This window comes from Budorcas taxicolor, chromosome 13 (genome assembly GCF_023091745.1).
Source record: "Budorcas taxicolor isolate Tak-1 chromosome 13, Takin1.1, whole genome shotgun sequence".
NCBI classification, from domain to species: domain Eukaryota; kingdom Metazoa; phylum Chordata; class Mammalia; order Artiodactyla; family Bovidae; genus Budorcas; species Budorcas taxicolor.
Window position 1 is genome coordinate 18,723,868 of NC_068922.1, and position 19,789 is coordinate 18,743,656.

General features: G+C 45.4%; 1 protein-coding gene across 8 annotated transcripts in view; it reads left to right on the forward strand.

Moving 5' to 3' along the window:
• Positions 1-19,789, forward strand: part of PARD3 (par-3 family cell polarity regulator) — a 592,324-nt gene that overhangs the window by 558,671 nt on the left and 13,864 nt on the right. For 7 of the 8 annotated variants that reach the window (XM_052651061.1, XM_052651065.1, XM_052651063.1 and 4 more), the window contains 2 exons: positions 3,486-3,613; positions 9,935-11,978. In XM_052651061.1, the coding sequence (XP_052507021.1) occupies positions 3,486-3,613; positions 9,935-10,331 (525 nt within the window). In that variant the 3' untranslated portion in view covers positions 10,332-11,978. Of the gene's footprint in view, positions 1-3,485; positions 3,614-9,934; positions 11,979-19,789 lie in introns of those variants that run through there. The other variant, XM_052651068.1, reaches the window with a different exon arrangement.

Here is a 19,789-nt window from a genome sequence, read left to right on the forward strand (position 1 = left end):
TTTAATATGCTCGCTGACGATGCCCATATGCTTTGAAATTTTGTCCTGCATATTGCTTCATTATTGCTTACCAACAAATGGGATATGCTGGCCAGGCAGAAGGGGACAATAGAGGTTACTGCCTTTCTCTTTGCACAAAAGCCACCAGAGGAACCACTCTTTAAGGAACAAGCCTACGTGTTATCTTTCCAGGCTTCAGATGAGTGCTGAGACTCTTATTTTAGAAAGTGATTATCGAGTCCAAGTCTGCTATTGGCTTTCAGCTCTAAAAAAAAAAATCAATAACTTGTTCATCACAGACATTCTTTGTTTGGAATAAATCTATTGCACAATGTTGCATAACACAAAGAGGACAGAGGTTGGCGAGTGCCAAAAAGGGTTACTTAAGAGTGTGTGCCATTGATGGCTATGATCAACCTTTGTCGGGTATTTGTAAAGTTAGAGGCATCGTTGCCTGTTTTGAGTGGAGCTGCTTTCAAAATGTACCATCGTAAAGGCAAGCTCAAAGCCATTGGTAGAAGCTAAAGCAGGCACAATGGCCCAGCACCATACACTCCCCCAGTATCTGGTTTCGTTCAGTGGCAGCTATCAGCAGACGACCTGCTGCATGAAGTGTTTAGCCAGAAGGATTGACTGTTTCTCTGTAGCATATAATTAACCTGGGTAAAAATGCCATTTCTTAATAACTGAGGCAAAGTGTATTATTTCACAACCAGTTCCAGGAGCTATTAGCTTGCAGATTTATTCTTTGGATAAGCTATTCTGTTTGCATGTGGCTGCCACAGTAGACCTGTATATGGTGAACTGTGCCTGATGCTGCTACTGCTGCTAAGTCACTTCAGTCGTGTCCAACTCTAACTCCTTAGTTGTCTAAGAAACTGCTGCTGCTGCTAGGTCGCTTCAGTCGTGTCCGACTCTGTGCGACCCCATAGACAGCAGCCCACCAGGCTCCCGCATCCCTGGGATTCTCCAGGCAAGGACACTGGAGTGGGTTGCCATTTCCTTCTCCAGCACATGAAAGTGAAAAGTGAAAGTGAAGTCACTAAGTTGTGTCCGACTCTTCACGACCCCATGGACTGTGGCCCACCAGGCTCCTCCGTCCATGGGATTTTCCAGGCAAGAGTACTGGAATGGGGTGCCATTGCCTTCTCCGGGTGAACTGTGCTTCAGTTCAGTTCAGTTCAGTTCAGTCGGTCAGTTGTGTCCGACTCTTCGCGACCCCATGAATCACAGCACACCAGGCCTCCCTGTCCATCACCAACTCCCGGAGTTCACTCAGACTCACATCCGTCAAGTGGGTGATGCCATCCAGCCATCTCATCCTCTGTCGTCCCCTTCTCCTCCTGCCCCCAATCCCTCCCAGCATCAGAGTCTTTTCCAATGAGTCAACTCTTCACATGAGGTGGCCTAAGTACTGGAGTTTCAGCTTCAGCATCATCAACTCCAAAGAAATCCCAGGGCTGATCTCCTTCAGAATGGACTGGTTGGATTTTCTTGCAGTCCAAGGGATTCTCAAGAGTCTTCTCCAACACCACAGTTCAAAAGCATCAATTCTTCGGCGCTCAGCTTTCTTCACAGTCCAACTCTCACATCCATACATGACCACTGGAAAAACCATAGCCTTGACTAGACGGACCTTTGTTGGCAAAGTAATGTCTCTGCTTTTCAATATGCTATCTAGGTTGGTCATAACTTTTCTTCCAAGGAGTGTCTTTTAATTTCATGGCTGCAATCACCATCTGCAGTGATTTTGGAGCCCCCCAAAATAAAATCTGACACTGTTTCCACTGTTTCCCCATCTGTTTCCCATGAAGTGATGGGACCAGATGCCATGATCTTCGTTTTCTGAATGTTGAGGTTTAAGCCAACTTTTTCACTCTCCACTTTCACTTTCATCAAGAGGCTTTTTAGTTCCTCTTCACTTTCTGCCATAAGGGTGGTATCATTTCATGCAAAGATGGGCTCGATAAAGGACAGAAATGGTATGGACCTAACAGAAGCAGAAAATATTAAGAAGAGGTGGCAAGAATACACAGAAGAACTGTACAAAAAAATCTTCACGACCAAGATAATCACGGTGGTGTGATCACTCACCCAGAGCCAGACATCCTGGAATGTGAAGTCAAGTGGGCCTTAGAAAGCATCACTACGCACAAAGCTAGTGGAAGTGATGGAATTCCAGTTGAACTGTGCCTAGTTTCAGCTAATCTCAGTTCAAAATGTAACTGTCATTCTTTAACAAAAGGAAAATCAGCTACATTGCGTCCTACTGCTGTACTAAGAGGCATAACTGCTGAAAGCTTCACCAGCATGGCCGACCTTCCAGTGTACAGCCTGGGACTTTCCTACTGTTGTGAATTATTGAAGCAAATTTTTATGTTTTGGGCACTTTTAAAATTGGGCTAAAGTTGCTTTATAATGTTATTAGTTTCTGCGGTACAAGGAAATGAATCAGCTATGTAAATACATACATCCCCTCCCTCTTGGCTCCCTTCCCCACCTCATCCTATCCCTCCAGGTCATCACAGAGCATTGAGCTGCACTCTCTGTACTGTGCAGAAGCTTCCCACAAACTATCCTAGTGTTCCGAGAAGGGTTGTTCCCCTATATTTGCTTTCTATACAAGGGATGAAATTAAAAGACGCTTACTCCTTGGAAGAAAAGTTATGCCCAACCTAGATAGCATATTCAAAAGCAGAGACATTACTTTGCCAACAAAGGTCCATTTAGTCAAGGCTATGGTTTTTCCAGTGGTCATGTATGGATGTGAGAGTTGGACTGTGAAGAAAGCTGAGCACTGAAGTAATTGATGCTTTTGAACTGTGGTGTTGGAGAAGACTCTTGAGAATCCCTTGGACTGCAAGGAGATCCAACCAGTCCATTCTAAAGGAGATCAGCCCTGGGATTTCTTTGGAAGGAATGATGCTAAAGCTGAAACTCCAGTACTTTGGCCACCTCATGCGAAGAGTTGACTCATTGGAAAAGACTCTAATGCTGGGAGGGATTGGGGGCAGGAGGAGAAGGGGACGACAGAGGATGAGATGGCTGGATGGCATCACCCACTTGATGGACGTGAGTTTGAGTGAACTCTGGGAGTTGGTGATGGACAGGGAGGCCTGGTGTGCTGCGATTCATGGAGTTGCAAAGAGTCTGACACGACTGAGCGACTGAACTGAACTGAACTGACACAAGGGATGTAAACTAGTGTCTAATGTCTGTATTTACCAAGCCTCACTAGGCAGACTAGAAAGGTGGATCTCTCAATTTTAAACCATCCTAAGGCCGTAATTAAAATTTAGGATGATAGGGTATTTAGGGCTCACAAGACCAAAAAGGTGCCTCTTGAGAACGCTGCACGTGATTTTTAAAAAACTCATGGAGTCACATATTGTTTCCGTGTCAGCCTCTGAGAACTGAAAGAGTCCCCAAGTCCTGTGCTGTGTGGAGTTCCTTTCCCGTGACCTGTGTTGCGATCTCTCCTGCAGCCCAGCTCCAGGCCGTCAGCGCAGAGCGGGCGACACTCGGTGTCGGTGGAGGTGCAGATGCAACGGCAGCGGCAGGAGGAGCGCGAGAGCTTCCAGCAGGCCCAGCGCCAGTACAGCTCGCTTCCCCGGTACGCGCCCCCGCCCCCGCCCCCACGCCCTGTCCCTGTCCCTTGGGAAATCCCTCCTTCCCAGTGCACTGGCTTTTCCACCTCCGAGGAACCGCTCATAGATCGTGGGAACTGTGGCTTACTTGGCCAGACCACTGCCTGGCAGGGTGACCAGGCAGGAAGGTGTTTCAGGAGATGCCAGCATCCCCAGCTGACAGCTCCCTCCTGGAAAGTGAAGTGACCTGCTCCCCGCAAGGATGGGGCTTAGGGGTCCGACCTGGGATCTGGTGTTTGTTCTGTGACCTCCTGTGGGGCCGGAGACAGATTCCTCCACTAAGAAATGGAAACAGAACTTTTACTTTGCACGGCTCAGTGGTAGCTAGCATAAATGGACCTTGTAAATCTAGAGTTCTCCAAAAGGACAGGTGTAACTAGTGTAAAAGCTCAAGGGGCTGTGGTCTTCTTGGCCAAACGTTTGGCTTCCTGTATTTTAGTTGTGTTTGAGATTATTTTTTAAGGGATGGGGGAGAGCTCTCATAAAGTGTGTGAGAAAAAGTGAGAAGAGAAATGTCCAGGACTCGAGAAGGGGAGGGACGGGGGTGGGAGGGCCTGGCGGGAAGATAGGAGGAGACCTGGGGCTTCATCCTCAGGAAGAGGATAAGAGAGAAGCAAGTACATCCACTGGGTTTCTCCTGCTCACCTTCCAAAGCTACTCGGTCCTCCAAACCGATCCTTTCATCCTGGCGTACCCCTCTCCATGTCCACTGGTAACCCTCTTCTGCACCCCACCCCATGCCTCTCTCCCACCTCTCCTCTGAAGAAGACACCATAGACCTGAGGCTTGCTGCTGTGGGACCACTGCTGTCAGTCAGTGATTCCCTAAGAAAAAGAACTTGCCCTTTGGTCATCTGTAGCTTCCTTCTGGTTAGCCATTTTATTCTGTGTGGATAGGAGAAAAGTAGAAACCTTGAAAAGAAAGAGTGCCGTGAGTTTAGGCGTGCGGACTGGTCGACTTCTACACCGTCTTCACTCCTTTTAGAGAGTACGGGTGTGTGTGGGGGGGGGGGTGTAATTTGCATGTAACTTTTACAGTAAGTCCCCTACATACAAATCTTCAAGTTGTGAGCCTTCAAAGATGCAAATACGTGTTCCATCAACGATAGGCTTGAGTGAAACTGCAGCTTGCCCTCCGTCTCCTGTTGCTGATGACCCTTCAGCTCTACCATCTCCCAGCTCCTCTTCCTCCTCCCGTCAGTAACTTCTTGCCTGTTCACTCCCTGCCAGTCCCTGTATACCAGCTGTTGTACTAAACTACTGTACTTTTCAAGGTACTGTACTGTACTGTAAGATTTAAAATGATTTCTTTATTTTGTGTGTTTGTTTTTTATATATTATTTATGTGAAAAGTATTATAAACCTATTCCAGTACAGCACTACAAGGCCAATTGTGTTAGTTGGGTACCTAGGCTAACTTTGTCGGACTTAGGAACAAATTGGACTCCTGAACACGCTCTCAGAACGGAACCCGTTTGTATGTAGGGGACTTACTGTAGTCTGCCCTCCATATCCGTGGTTCCATCCATGGCTTCTCTGTATCCTCAGATTCAACCAACCACAGACGTGTTGTCCTGAGGTATTCATTATTGGAAAATATCCATGTATAAGTGGACTCATGCAGTCGAACACACACAGTTCACAGGTCAACCGTAACTCCGCAGTGTGCACCTCTGATTGAGGAAATCAGAAACTCGGGGTCTTGCACACAGCTTGGTTCCTTGCAGAGCCACCTCACTCAGCTAGAGGCTGGAGGAAGGTTGAGGGGGGCTGTGACCCACATGAACTAGAAGCAAATCCCAGTTTCTGACATATGATATTTTTCAAAGACACTTGACCTCTGCTCTTTGGATATGGACAATTGACAGAGTTTGGTCTAAACAAGTCGCTGTGGCATTTGATACCAAAAAGACTTCACACACACACATACAGAGTTCAGTTGCAAAGTGGAACATAAGAGAAAACAAATGGTCAGGACTTGGGATCAGGCATGCTAGATGAGGTGGTTTGAATTAGAGGGCTGTATACTCACCAGAGGGGTTTGTAAAGTCTTGCCATGATTAGGGAGACCTCTAGGCTGAATTCAGGTTCCATTGTGAAATGTCAGTGAGAAACACTAGCCAGGTGGTAACACGAGATCAGTGGGGAAAGGAGACCCGAGCAGCCCAACGCTCAATCCTTAACTGGAGGTGGATTTTTTTTTTTTTAATTCCTAAATTAGTTTTCTTTTTTCTGTTTTACTCTCTTTAAAAAAAAACGCTTTTCAAAATTTCTAGCTTTATTCCTTAGTATCCAAAGTGTTAAAGTGTTGGTCGCTCAGTCGCGTCCGACTCTGTGCAACCCCATGTACTGTAGCCCACCAGGCTCCTCTGTCCATGAAATTCTCCAGGTTAAGAATACTGGAGTGAGTCGCCGTTTCCTTCTCCAGCGGATCTTCCTAACCCAAGGATCGAACCCAGGTCTCCTGCATTGCAGGCAGGTTCTTTATAGTCTGAGCTACCACAGAAGTTCTAGTATCCAAAAGGCAGCTCTAAATCTGAGCAGTAGAAGTAGGTTGGGTCATAGTCACTGATAAAAAAGTGTATTCAAGACCCTTGGGGGTTGTTTTTCTCTCTTCCCTTTTCCCACCGTCTGTTTCCTCTCCAGCTTTCCTCCTGCCGTTGGTGGTTTCTTGCTCATCCTCCTCGTTTCCTGGCTGTGTCTCCGTGCCCTGACTCAGTCTCCCCACCATGCCCTTGTATTATGTGTCTCCACTGCTTGTCACCTTGTCAGCCCAGCTCTGTCTTCATCCCCCTGTGCCCTCCTCAGTGTGATGCCTGACAGCTTTCCTCAGGTGTGGGGGCTTTTTTGGGTGTCCTCTATGTGAGGGTGGTCTTCAGACATAATCACCAAGAGGCGATTATTGCCAAACCAGGGCGTGGGCTTTGGGTGGCCTCAGGCATCTCCAGCGAGCTCATTCCAGGACCCAACAAACCTGTGTGTTGGTCGTAAAGATTCACTGGAAGGAATGATGCTTTGTTGCCCCCGTGGTTATTGGTGGCCTTTGAGCGACCCTGGGACGGTGGAAGGCTTGCTTCTGGTTCTCACTCTGGGACGTGTTTGTGAGTTGCTTCTCTGAGTGAAGATCCCCCAGTTTGTCTTTGGTGCCTTTCTTTGCTCCTTGATCTCTACCAACCCTTCCGTCCTGAAAGACAAAATGCTAATCTTTTTGTTTATTTTCTTCTTTGGTCAGAAAGGTGCTCCCCCAAAACTCAGAGCCTAATCATTGGAGGCAAAGTCACTGATTGGTCACCCATGAGCTGTATATGCTACACTTTTGTGAGCATTTTACAGATGTGATTTCTTTTATTGCTCCCCATAATCCTATGAGGTTAGAGATTCTGTCTGTTGCATTGAGGAAGCCACCTGAGCCCAGAATAGAGAGCTTTCCCCGGCTCACAGCTGCATGTGCAGACCCAGGGCTGGATCCATGTCCTTGGGACACCCAGCCGGTCTCCCACTGTTCCCCATGCCTGCGTGCCTCATCTTCCAGTAAGTGGAGGAAACTTACTGTCTGCTGCTTTCTCGTGTTTCTCTACAACCTGCTCGTTTCTTGTCCTGTTCTTTGATCAAGAGCTTGCTGATACACTAGCTTCCTTTCCAAGGTAGTGTGTGTATGTATGTACATGTGTCCACGTGTACACATCTGTGTGTATGAACTTTCCCCACATGTCTTACTTCAAACCTCAGGGAGGTTTTCTTCCTTCTCTCTGAACTGTTTAATCTGAAGAAAATTTTATCTACAAGAAATTCTTTTCCCCACTTTGTCATAATCTCCATCCCAAACAAACTGTTAATGAATTTTCAATGTGTCCTAGTACAAAAAGACTCTCTTCCTGGAATGATTCAACTTCTAGTCCATGACCACGTGGAGCAAAGCCTCAGGCTTCATGCAGGGGACCAGGATGGGCAGGACTAGTGGATCCCAGTGGACCAAGGTTGAAGAAGCTTATCTCTAGTTATCCTTAAATTGATAGCTAACCCATGAAAGAATCCCATGTTGTTGCTATAACATCAGTAACAAGTTTGTTGTTTTAATTAAAGTTTCATGATTAATATCAAATCCCTTGGTTTCATGCTGGCACTTTCCATCATTCACAGCTCTGAGCAGATTAATTTATGACTCTTTAAGTGGAGATAATCAGTGCTTTAGGCAAATAAACTATTCCGTCAAATCTAAGGATTCTTGCCTGAGCTGATTGTACCCAGGGCCTGATTCCCATTACAAGGATGAATATACTTTAGACTGTTTAATTCATCATTAAACAGTCATCGCCAGAGATGATTCTGAACAGTAGTTCATCTTCCTTATTGAGAATACCCTTGGCTACATTTTAGGTCATATGGAAAATGGGCGGATTTCATCCCAGCCATATTGATGGCACGTCTGAATGTTCAGAAATGCAAATGGCTTCATTCCTATGGGAGACCCAATGCTGCATAGACCTTACTTTTCCCCTACCGAGTCTTTTTGAACACTCCGTCATGTTGTGTGTGTTGATGTGAAAGGCTGAACAATACATACTGTCACTGAATCACTTTTTTATTGATAAATGAAGCAATATATTTTGTTTTATGACTCAATTCTCACTCCCTCTCTTCCATTTTCAAGGGGAAAAAATTAGGGCATGTCTGTCTTTCTGGCACAAAATCATAGGCAATCTTTATCATAGCCAATCTTATTGTAAATTCATAAAAGCATCTAGAGACTTGATAGTAAATTAAAGATGTTTCAAAACAATAATGTTTCCTGAAAATGATGTGCAACTTTATTGCAGAAAGGATAAGAAGTTGAAATTCTAGAGGACTCTGATTTATTTCCCCATCTCAGGGTGACAGAAAATGAGTGAGTTACCCTGGCCTTGGATGAGGATACTGTGGGCAGAAAATGGTGCTTACTCCTCGCACACCCAGGTTCTGCAGTCTTGATGAGCGTGTATTCCAGAGGTAGTTAGTTGCTGACATATATAACTCGAAAGCCACGGCTTTAAGGGACTGCCTGTTGCATTTTTAATCACAGAGGAGTCTAGACTTAAATCTTTCATAACTGAAGTCATATTGTAATCCATTCCATGTACTTCATATTAGCTAGCATCTCTGGCACGAGGGTGGCAGCTGTGTAAAATATTTGTTTGGCTTGTTTAGAATTGAATTGTAATGTTGTAAAGCGAGCAATTATTGCTGGTATGGAAGCTGCCAAATCTCTAATACCCCTATAGAGCATCCTGCCAATGAGTCTAAATTGCAGGATATATTGTTACCCTAAGCGGAACAGATCACACCCGCCCAGACGCAGGAGGAAGACCCTGTTTCTGAGTAGCTGTGGAGTCTGTTTGCTGTCTCTCCTGGGCAGCCATTGTTCATCCAGGCTTGTCTCAGACTTGAGCTTGCCAGAGTCAGTCACCTTTCCATCCTTCAGCTCCTATCACAATGTCTGAGAATCAGCTGAAGCCCAATACTTACCAGTAACATATGAATGAGTTCCATTCGGAGCGTGCGTTTGAAAGTCCCATTTGTTCATAAGTCCAACAAAGTTAGCCCAGGTACCTGACTAACACAATCGCCTATACAGTACTGTACTGGAATAGGTTTATAATACTTTTCACACAAATAATACATAAACAACAAACACGGAAAATAAAGAAAACATTTTTACTCTTAGAGTACAGTACCTTGAAAACTAAATTAGTCCAGTACAACAGCTGGCATACAGGGGAATGAACAGGCAAGAAGAGTTACTGACTGGAGCAGGAAGAGGAGGTGGGAGATGGTAGAGCTGAAGGGTCATCAGCGACAGGAGATGGAGGGCAAGCTGGAGTTTCACTCATGCCCGACACTGACGGTGCAGGTTCTGGTTCCTTGCTCGATTCAGTTCTGTCTACCCTCTTGACAAAACGATCCGGTGATGTCTGCGTACCTCCTGGGCTTGGAGTGAAGATACTGTATTACCATACTCTCTACAGGACTGCACCGCGAAGTACACAGAAGCACAGGCACCTACAGAGGATGCACGCACATGGCAGTGTGCGCCAGACACGGGGACTAACACGCGATTGGGCACACGGACGTGCGCTTGCATGTCTGAAAGCTCGTGACTTAAGGTTCAGATATAGAGGACTTACTGTGATGTTAGTTGAGATATAGAAATGCTATTCTGGCTTCCCCACCACCACCCCCTCACTCTTCCCCTTCGTCTCCCCCCCTCCCCTTTTCCCAACACTCACACTCACCTTGGGCTTTGCTTCCTAGGCAAAGCAGGAAGAACGCCAGCTCTGTCTCCCAGGATTCTTGGGAGCAGAACTACCCTCCCGGGGAAGGCTTCCAGAGTGCCAAGGAGAACCCCAGGTACTCGAGCTACCAAGGTTCCCGGAACGGCTATCTGGGCGGGCACGGCCTCAACGCCAGGGTCATGCTGGAGACCCAGGAGCTGCTCCGCCAGGAGCAGAGGCGGAAGGAGCAGCAGATGAAGAAGCAACCTCCGGCCCCCGAGGGGCTCAACAACTATGATTCATATAAGAAAGTCCAGGACCCCAGTCACATCTCCGCCAAGGGGCCCTTCCGGCAGGACGTGCCCCCCTCACCTTCTCAGGTCGCCAGGCTGAACAGACTCCAGACTCCCGAGAAAGGGAGGCCCTTCTATTCCTGAGCAGGAGGAGAGCGGACACTTCGTGTCATGCAATAAAGGACACTTTCCTACGAAGACTTGTATTCGGGAGTTTTCTTTAACACCCCGGTGGTACTGTGGAGTATTTCTGTTGCTGGTATCAGTGCCTTTAAGCAGTGTGGGCAGTTTGATGGAAGGCCTTAATGTCTTTGCCACTGTGTTTCACATGTCTATTTCATGGAAGGATTTCCCGCCATGTGACAATCACCTGTTCAAGGCATCCTACGCTCCTTCTCTCTCGGGTACTGGGAACCTGGCCCAGCCTGGGAGACCCCGTGGCTTTGTGTTACCGCCCTGTGCAGCTTGCAGCAACAGATCATCCTGAAGTCACAGGTGATGTTGATCCCTCTTTGTTTTCCCCTTTGAGTTTCTCAGACGAAGTGACATCTCCATCTCTGGTGGATGAAACTGGGTGACATACACCAGAAACTGGGGCTCTGTGGTACTTCCCAGCACAGTCATTTTTAACCCTTTGTGACCAGTATGGTTTCCCTTTTCTTTCTCAGCTCCTTGTAACGGGAATTTTCTTCATCTAAGAGAAGCTAAGCCATATTCCAACACTGTCTGGTTATCAGGGGGGTCCTTTTGTAACTGCCTTATAACTCAGTGTTATCAGTGATGTGATCATTCTGTCTGCATTTATAAATACCCTTGTTTAGTCCTATTCCCTCAGGCCTGAGTTGAGTCATCACAGCTCTGCGTGGAGAGCATAGGAGACGGGCTTCAGCCCCGGTGGGGAAGGGGGCTGCTCGCCCACCAGCCCGGTGCGTGTCATGACATGGAGGGGGCGATAGCTTGAGAAAGAATTCTCCCAGGATGAGCGTCTGGCCCAGTACCTTCCAGTTGTCCTTTTAATTAGTTTTTATTTGATGAGTTGGCAAGAAGGGCATAGTGTGGGACAAAGATCAGGCAGACACTCATTTTGGGATTCCAAAATCTCACCTCTTGTCTCCGGCTTTTAAAGTCAATTGGAATTGATGTTTGTCTATTCATCCACCTGCTATCTCCCTGCCTGGTGATGCCATCAGGCTTCTACAGAATTCTGCCATGAAACAGAAAAGGTAAATAAGAGGACAGACATTCCACATCCTACAGAACATTCTGGTGTCCCCAAACAGTGATAACGAAAGATTGCCCTTGTGTCGCTACGTTAATGTACGTGTGGGTCGTGAGGACCTGGTTTGCTCCCGTGTTTCCATCTTATCTGTTGGTTTGAACATCCTGTTGTAAACCATGGCTGGATTGCTAAAGTGCCTGCGAATCCCGACGTGAAAAAAAGCTTGAGATGAAAGCTCAGCGTATTGTGTGTTAACAAAAAGAAAAAAAAAAAGACATGTACTGATATGCCAATTTTTTTTTTTTTTTTTTTTACTGGCACATTGTATTTTTTGTGTCCATTTGTTTTTGGAAAATATGTGAGGGGTCCGTCCCCATTCCTGCGTCTCTTTTGCATCTCTGTGTAATGAGAGTTCTGTTTGTTCATGGAGCGTGGCGATGTTGAAATGATGTGACCGGTGCAAGCGTGGTGACCTCTGATGACAGCAGCTCTTCCTCACAGCCTCCCCTGTGCTGTGAGGAACAGCTTTCCTGTACATACGAGACTTCTAATAAAAGGCATATTTCTTCCTGTTCTCTGTGTCTCTTTAGTATTCTTGTGAAAACTCACCTAGCTGGGTTTTTCAAAAGTCTATTAGCAGATGTGATGTTTTTCCCCCTATATTTAGAGAAAGTTGAAAATTTCCTCGTCTCTATCTGTGCAAACATGGAAATGGATGATTGATTGTTTATTTGAACACCTGAGGAGAGAGAGGACTGGGAAGAGAGAAGGACCTAATTAATGAGTTCACTGGAAGGCCCGGGCTGCCCAGAGTAGCTGGGAAATTCTGAATGGAAGGAGCTGATGATACACTAGAATAAATAAAAGAATAATTGGATAGAGAGCAATGTGTTAGTAAGAGTTCCACCATTGCCCTTTGCTCTATGGACCATTTAGACAGGCCAAATGTTCTGACTGAGTCCGCCATGTGTACCAGGAGCTCAGACAGCAGTCCAATTCAAGCCCACTTTCAACTGGTCCAGTGCTTATTTCCCAAATTATACGATGAGACTTCTTCTCTTTCTTCCAGAAGGACGCTAGTTAATATTTGTATGGTGCTTTGAAGGCACAAAGGGTGCTAGATCCCCGGGTGGGTCCCCGTCCAAAAAGCAGGCTTTGCAAAGACCTGTTCAAAATACCCTCCCATGGAGGGCCAAGCATCAGCTGGTTGTCATAGCTACCCTCATCTTGACACTAAATCCAAATTCTCTCACCTCAGGATTAGTGACGAGAGGGGTATAGCAAGCCAAGGTGACAGATAACACGTCTTTGGTTCTCATATGCCTACAAGGTGTGGGAAAGGAGAAGAGAGAAAGATGGACAGATTTGTTAATTTTCTCACTGACCGGGAGGCCCGCTGCAAATGCCAAAACTCGCAGGTTATTTATCTCAACTGACAGTGAGAAGCATTGCAGGAGAGGCAGCAGTGAATGTTACAGGGGCCCAAATCACAGAAGATTTGTAGATCAGAACTGACAATCGGAGCTGCACGGAGAAGAGGAGGAGGAATGGATGTGGTCAGCACAGAAATGAGACTATGCCTATGATGCCACCTTGTCTAAAAATGGACTGGCCTCTACTCCAGGGCATCCCACAAGCACTTGCTGGGACCAGTGGAAGAACATGTTCTCACGGAGAAGTCCTGAGTCTTGAATGGGGGTGAGTGTCAACCTCAAGGCACCCACAAAGCTGAGGATCAAGGTGCAGTCACTCAACAGTTCTTCAAAAAGGATGGTCTCACTGTTACCACCTATCTTAGCCAATTGAGACTGTAGAAAGTCTAAATATGTATGTGTAATTATCCATTATAAAAACAACATTACGTATCGTATGGATAGTCTATATAACCTAGTCATCATACCCACCTCCTCTTCCTGGGGTCAGGTAGACCAACAACAGCTCAGGGGTGCGTGCACCCCACCACCGTCAGGCTGCCTCACTAAAAGGAAAGAGATATAAACCCAGGCTTCTCAGGTTTTCTGTCAAGGAGGTCAGATCTATTAATTCTTTTTTATTTTTAATCTATCAATTCTGTGTCAGTAAGCCAAATGAATTTTGTTTGTTGAGTGAGAGCCTTTGGTTCTACTGCAAACCCTTTCTGAAAATGAGCAGAAAATAAGCAAAGCTTGCTGACCACCACTTGTCTGAACCATGAGTCACCAGCATAAGTCTGAACAAGAGGCCAGAGGGAAGAAGAGGCCAGGCCCCAAAGGCTGTCTCCATGTGACTTATCCCAAAGGGCTCGCATCTCCTGGGCTGCTTCCCTCCTCCCAGAGCTTTCATTAGGAAGTAGAGTATTCATGTATACATATGAGAGGTACATGCAGCAAGTGTGAAATGCATACGGAATTCTATTTTTAGCTGCTTATTTTCGTGTGTCGCTTATTTCATCCTTAAAACCCAAGTCTTAATCAACTGTACTTTAATATAAAATAAAAAGTTAAAAGAAAAGGAATAAAACTACCATTAGTTAGTTAGTTAAGTCACTCAGTCGTTTCCGACTCTTTGGGACCCCATGGTCTGTAGCCCACCAGGCTCCTCCGTCCATGGGATTCTCCAGGCAAGAATACTGGAGTGGGGTGCCATTTCCTTCTCCAAAGTGAAAGTTGTGTCTGATTCTCTGCAACCCAGGAATTTGCCAGGTCAGAATACTGGAGTGGGTAGCCTTTCCCTTCTCCAGGGGACCTTCCCAACCCAGGGATCGAACCCAGGTCTCTTGCATTGCAGGTGGATTTTTTACCAGCTGAGCCACAAGGGAAGCCCCAGAAATCCCATTTTTAGCTATTTAGGTTAGGTCAGGTCAGGTTAGGTTAGGTTTAGTCTCTCAGTCATGTCTGACTCTTGCGACCCCATGGCCTATAGGCTCCTCTGTCCGTGGGATTGTCCAAGTCAAGAATACTGGAGTGGTTTGCCATTTCCATCTCCAGGGGATCTTCCCAACCCAGGGATTGAACCTGGGTCTCCTGCATTGCAGGCAGTGTGTGTGTGCTAAGTCACTTCAGTCGTGTCCAACTCTTTGGACCCCATGGACTGTAGCCCACCAGGCTCCTCTGTCCGTGTGATTTTCCAGGCAAGAATACTGGAGTGGGTTACCATGCCCTTCTCCAGGAGATCTTCCCAACCCAGGGATCGAACCTGCATCTCCTGTAGCTCCTGCATTGCAGGCAGATTCTTTACCATCTGAGCCACCATCGAATAGCCACTAGCCACTAGCTACTTAGCCAACAGAATTGAAATAAGCTGCTATTTGAAAGAAGGAAACAAAAATAACCTCAGTAAGTTAAAGTCCCTAACAAATGAAGACAGCAGTTCCCCTGGTATAATAACAAGAATGCCAGAGTTTTGTTTTAACACAATGATAGCTGACTCACAACACAGTATATATTTTGTTTTACTAAATTTTAAAGCATAAAGGGGTAGCTATAAAAGCAATGGAACACTAATTTAAAAACATACTAAAGTTGTTGAATCAGGATAACAAAAAGTCTTGACTCCAGTTAATACCAACATAAGCTTAAGCAGACAGCAGTTTGCTTCTGGCTTGCTTTACTGGCCCTAGTGGAGGAAGTGACTGAGGTTCCATCACGTTTGTCCCATCATAAATGTCCTCCTATGACACCAAGGGCTATAAATTTAAATGTCTATTTAACAGTTCTATCTCTCTCTCTCTTTTTTTTTTTTAACAAAGATTACTTCGACAATGACATGTCAGGTAAAGAGATAATCTTCTTTTCTTCAGAGACAGGATATCACCTTAATAAGGCAGCTAATAAGAACGTTCACAGGTCAGAAAGTGAGAGTGATGGAGACACATTAATGGAAAACCACCTTCATCTCTGACTAATGATTAGATCACAAAGCTGGCTGAATTAAATCGACTTTTATTTTTTTTAATGTGTGGAGGATGAGGGTTGTAATTCTGAGCATAAGCTTTTTTTTTTTTTAAACAAGAAACTGATATTTTACTTTAGATTTCATGGAGAAAAGGTGGGGTTATCATTGCACTCCCCACGGAAGGAACTTATTTTCCTGTTAGAAGGTTGTTGTTCCCTCCAAAAATTCATCATCTCCCCAGTCAACATATATCTTCCTCTGCCTCTTTTTTCTTTTCCCTCAGCTTTCATATTCAGCAAAGGAAAAATCAATGGGTGTCCTTTGTCCATAAATTTAGTTTTAGAGGAAACCCTATAGTGGAGAATTTCATTTTTATAAAAGATTTCACTATGAGCCGGATAAGATCAAATGTTTTTGCTAAAGAGGATAATCATGTTCCTTCATGAGTTTTCTTTTCCTTTCTGAGTTTAAATCCCACTGATCAATTTTTATTTCCTCATTTTTAATTTTTTAAAGCAAGTTACCTGTGCATCAGCCTGTCACTCCCCAGGTGTGTCTATTTCAGTCTGGACTTGGGAGAAAAGTGCAAGAAATAAGGAGGAAGGTTTCCCACAGTGAGTTTGAACAGTTACTCATCTTTCATACTTAACACTTATTTCCTCACAAGATCAATTAAATGTGTGAAAAACACGCTTTTTTGAATTGCTCAGCTAACTGCCGAGTCGCCTTGCACCGTTGTTGGCTTAGGAGAGCCACGTGGAGTTTGTTCCCATCCCTACTGTGTTTCCTGTGGAGCTGCGTCTCCTCCCGGGGTGCCGTCAGTTCTGGAAGGTGGTGCCCAAGAGGAATCCTCCCCTCTCTGAAGGCAAGTCGTACTTGCTAGGAGACTCCTCCTGAAGCTCAAATTTGGCTCCATGTGGGATTTTATGATGCAAATATTTTAAGTACAACTTTGAAGATTTTGCCATTAAAAACAGTCTCATGTGGCTCAGGGCCCAGCCGACTGCAAACTAGAAAGGGGGACGTGCCATAAATTGCTGGCAAGTGACAGGAAGGAAACAGCCCCACATGTCTAAATCAGTCGTGACCTTGGGGAACGAGCTGGCTTCAGGGTTCACTCAGTTCCTATCTCCTGCTGTCAGCGGCAGCAAGCTTACCATGGTTGTTTACCTTGGGATGAAATGGAAGCAAACATCAGCCTGACAGCCCCAGAGAGGGCTGGAATAAGGACTCACCCCGGAAGCCAGGTATTTTGGAATAATGTAAACCTTTGAACTTAGCTTGCAGGGCCTCCACGTAAGTTTGTTCTGCACGTGCCGTTGACTTGCACCTCCATTTCCTAGCCTCCTTTAATGTTTTCTGTGTGACTGGCCTCCTATCGGAGCCTAAGGAGCTCACCCTCTAGTCCAAGCAACCAAAGTGTTAACACAAAATCTGAAGTGGCCGTCACAGTGCAGAGAGGCCCCTGGCTCCCACATTCCTCGGTGGACTTAAGCGTGCAGGGCTTTACAGTTTGTACAGCGTTCACTTCTTTTGCATCCCCAAACCCTGTGAAGCACGTTAGAGCAACAACAGTCCAATTTTACGCATGAGGAAACCGGGTGAGTTTGTGACTTGCTGGTTGGAGAACTGCCCGATTGGAAGGTGGGACCCATTGTCCTGAACCTGTGGGGTTATGAGGGTTTTAGCCAAAGGGAGGTTTTTGTTTTGAATCAATTTAAAATTCCTTACTTGACTGTAATTCATCAACTGGCAAAACTAACACAATAGTACGCAGTAGTAGAGAATTAACAACACTCTCAAAATAAATTTTATTAATCATAATAGTATTTGCATACACTTGAAAATTACGTATGTACATATATGATACACATAGTGTGAGATAAATATAATGGTTCTATAACAGTTTACTTTAGCCCCCAAATCCCTTTTGAAATAGACAACCAGCCAAGCCTTCATGTGGACCTGCAGACCCCACTGGGTCCCTTGTTGGAAGCCACTGTTCCATGCTTTGGATCCATCACTTCACTATTTAAACCTCTTAGACCTGAAAGTATGCATTTCTCAGCCAGGTTTTAATGCTCAGAAAAGAAAGAGTCCTTTGAGATTTAAGACAGTGAAAAAAAAAAAGAAAGAGTAGGGTCTGCACCATGGGGAAGGCAGTGTGCATTCGAAGAGAGTGGCCTCAACAGAAAGCCAATCCTAGCAGGCAAGTTTCTGAAGCAGATGCAAAGGAGACCCCCAAATGCTAATACAAAATAGAAAAGATCGCTGGGAGATTGTACAAAAACACAATAACAATTTGCATTAAATCATCAGCTGTTTTCAGCACAGATGGGTAAATCCTGTAACAAAATGTTGTAAGACATTTGTGGCGGGTTTCAAGCTGGACAGGCATTAAAAACATTCTTAAGCGTTTCATGTTGGAAGAAAAATGTAAATCATTTTTAGCGAGGCGTTCTTCTTTACCTATCATTTTTCTTTGTGTTTTATTGTATTTTTTGTTAAGAGACGACATACTAATAGCCAAGGGGAAACGATCCATTTACAGAGTTGGATAGATAAAATTTATCTCCAAAGAGGTGGAATATTAATTATGCATAGAAAGGAACTTTTAGCTCTGAAGACATTCCCAGCTTATTTCACTCAAGATCCTAATCAAACACAGTCACAGAGTCTGGAGAGACACAAGCGGTTACTGGGTGTCTTTCCAGGCAATGAGCAAGGTTGGGTGGCTCAGAAGGATGGGATCCCTCTTCCAGGAGGCTCTCTGGGGTTTGTCTGGTGCTTCACCGCACAGCTGTGCCCATCCTCTGCTCCTTTAAATAGACTGTGGGGTTGTGAGGCGGAAGCCAGCAGCTGATGCTACAGGGTCCACTCCGTTCCCCTGATCTGTGCCCCTGAAGGAGAGATGCAGACAGCCACAGACTCAGCGTCTGGAAGGACTGGCTGGCCCAAGGAAACGAGTTTCCAATAACTAATCCAGCTGTATGAGGCACTTCCCCCGGCTCCGCTCTCCTTCCCGTAAGCCAGGAAATGCTCTCTCTGTTCGTTAAGGGATGGCTCACCAGGGACTTCTAATTTCTGATTGGCTACTTCATACACTCTATGAGTATCTTCTGCTGCTCATCTTAAGTCCTTTTAGGGGTCCCTCTGGATTAATTGAAAGTCACGGATATCCTGTATGTGTGATCTATTCAAAGTAATTGTAAGCCCATGAAGAGGCCAATATTGATTTTTAAAGAAGGTGCCACTGTATAGGGCCTGAAATGCACAATGTGTAATGTGGAGTCAGTTTAGGAAAAATCGCTTATTCCTTCCTTCACTCACTCATTCGTTTGTAGCTCCTACTGTGCACTGAGTGTTGGGTTAGATGCTAGAAACACCCCAGTGAGTAGCACAGGTCTTATTCTAAGGAGGAATCTGATAATAGTCAGAGGGCGATGCTGGCATGAGGGAAATGAAGGAAGATTAGGAAACAGAGAAGCAAAGGAAGCCAGGGGTCTGCTCTTTCAGGGGGAACAGATGGGCACCGCAACTGAGCAGAGGAGCAATAATATCTCAAAAGCCCAACAATGAAAGTCGCTCAGTCGTGTCTGACTCTTTGCAACCCCATGGACTATACAGTCCATGGAATTCTCCAGGCCAGAATACTGGAGTGGGTAACCTTTCCCTTCTCCAGGGGATCTTCCCAACCCAGGGATCAAACCCTGGTCTCCTGCATTGCAAGCGGATTCTCTATCAGCTGAGCCACAAGTGAAGCCCAGGAACACTGGAGTGGGTAGTCTATCTGTTCCCCAGCGGACCTTCCAGATGCAGGAATCGAACCGGGGTCTCCTGCATTACAGGCAGATTCTTTACCAACTGAGCTATCAGGGAAGCCCTCAAAAGTTCAATAAATGAGCTTTAAATGTAGCTTGTACGTGTAGGAGGTTAACTTTTACGCAGGAAGTCACTCCATGCAGATCATGAAAGCTTTAACGTGAAAATCGCTAATATATTTTACTACACCACTTAGTATGAAGAGTAATAACCAAAATCAGAAATATTGTTGATGTGTAATAATATAAATATGCCACCGTTTAATCAGTTCCTTTAATTTCCCTAAGGTTCTTACTGTTCCATAATATGTTACAAGAAGCCCGCAAGAAGGAGAGGTCTCGAACTGGGTGACTTTTGACAAAACTTTGAGTTTTCTTACTTATGGACTGAGAATAGTGGAGTCTTATGGCCATTGTACCTGAAACAGCTCCCCTCACAGGTACTCAAGTTATTGCTAATTTAAAGTCCTTGAAATGTTCCAATTTCTCTTGGCTCAACTTCCTAACTAGTAACCATCCCATGTTCTCTGGGTAAATAACATCGATCAAAATTATTTTGCTGCTACTGCCGCCGTTAAGTCACTTCAGTCGTGTCCAATTCTGTACGACCCCAGAGACGGCAGCCCACCAGGCTCCCCCATCCCTGGGATTCTCCAGACAAGAACACTGGAGTGGATTGCCATTTCCTT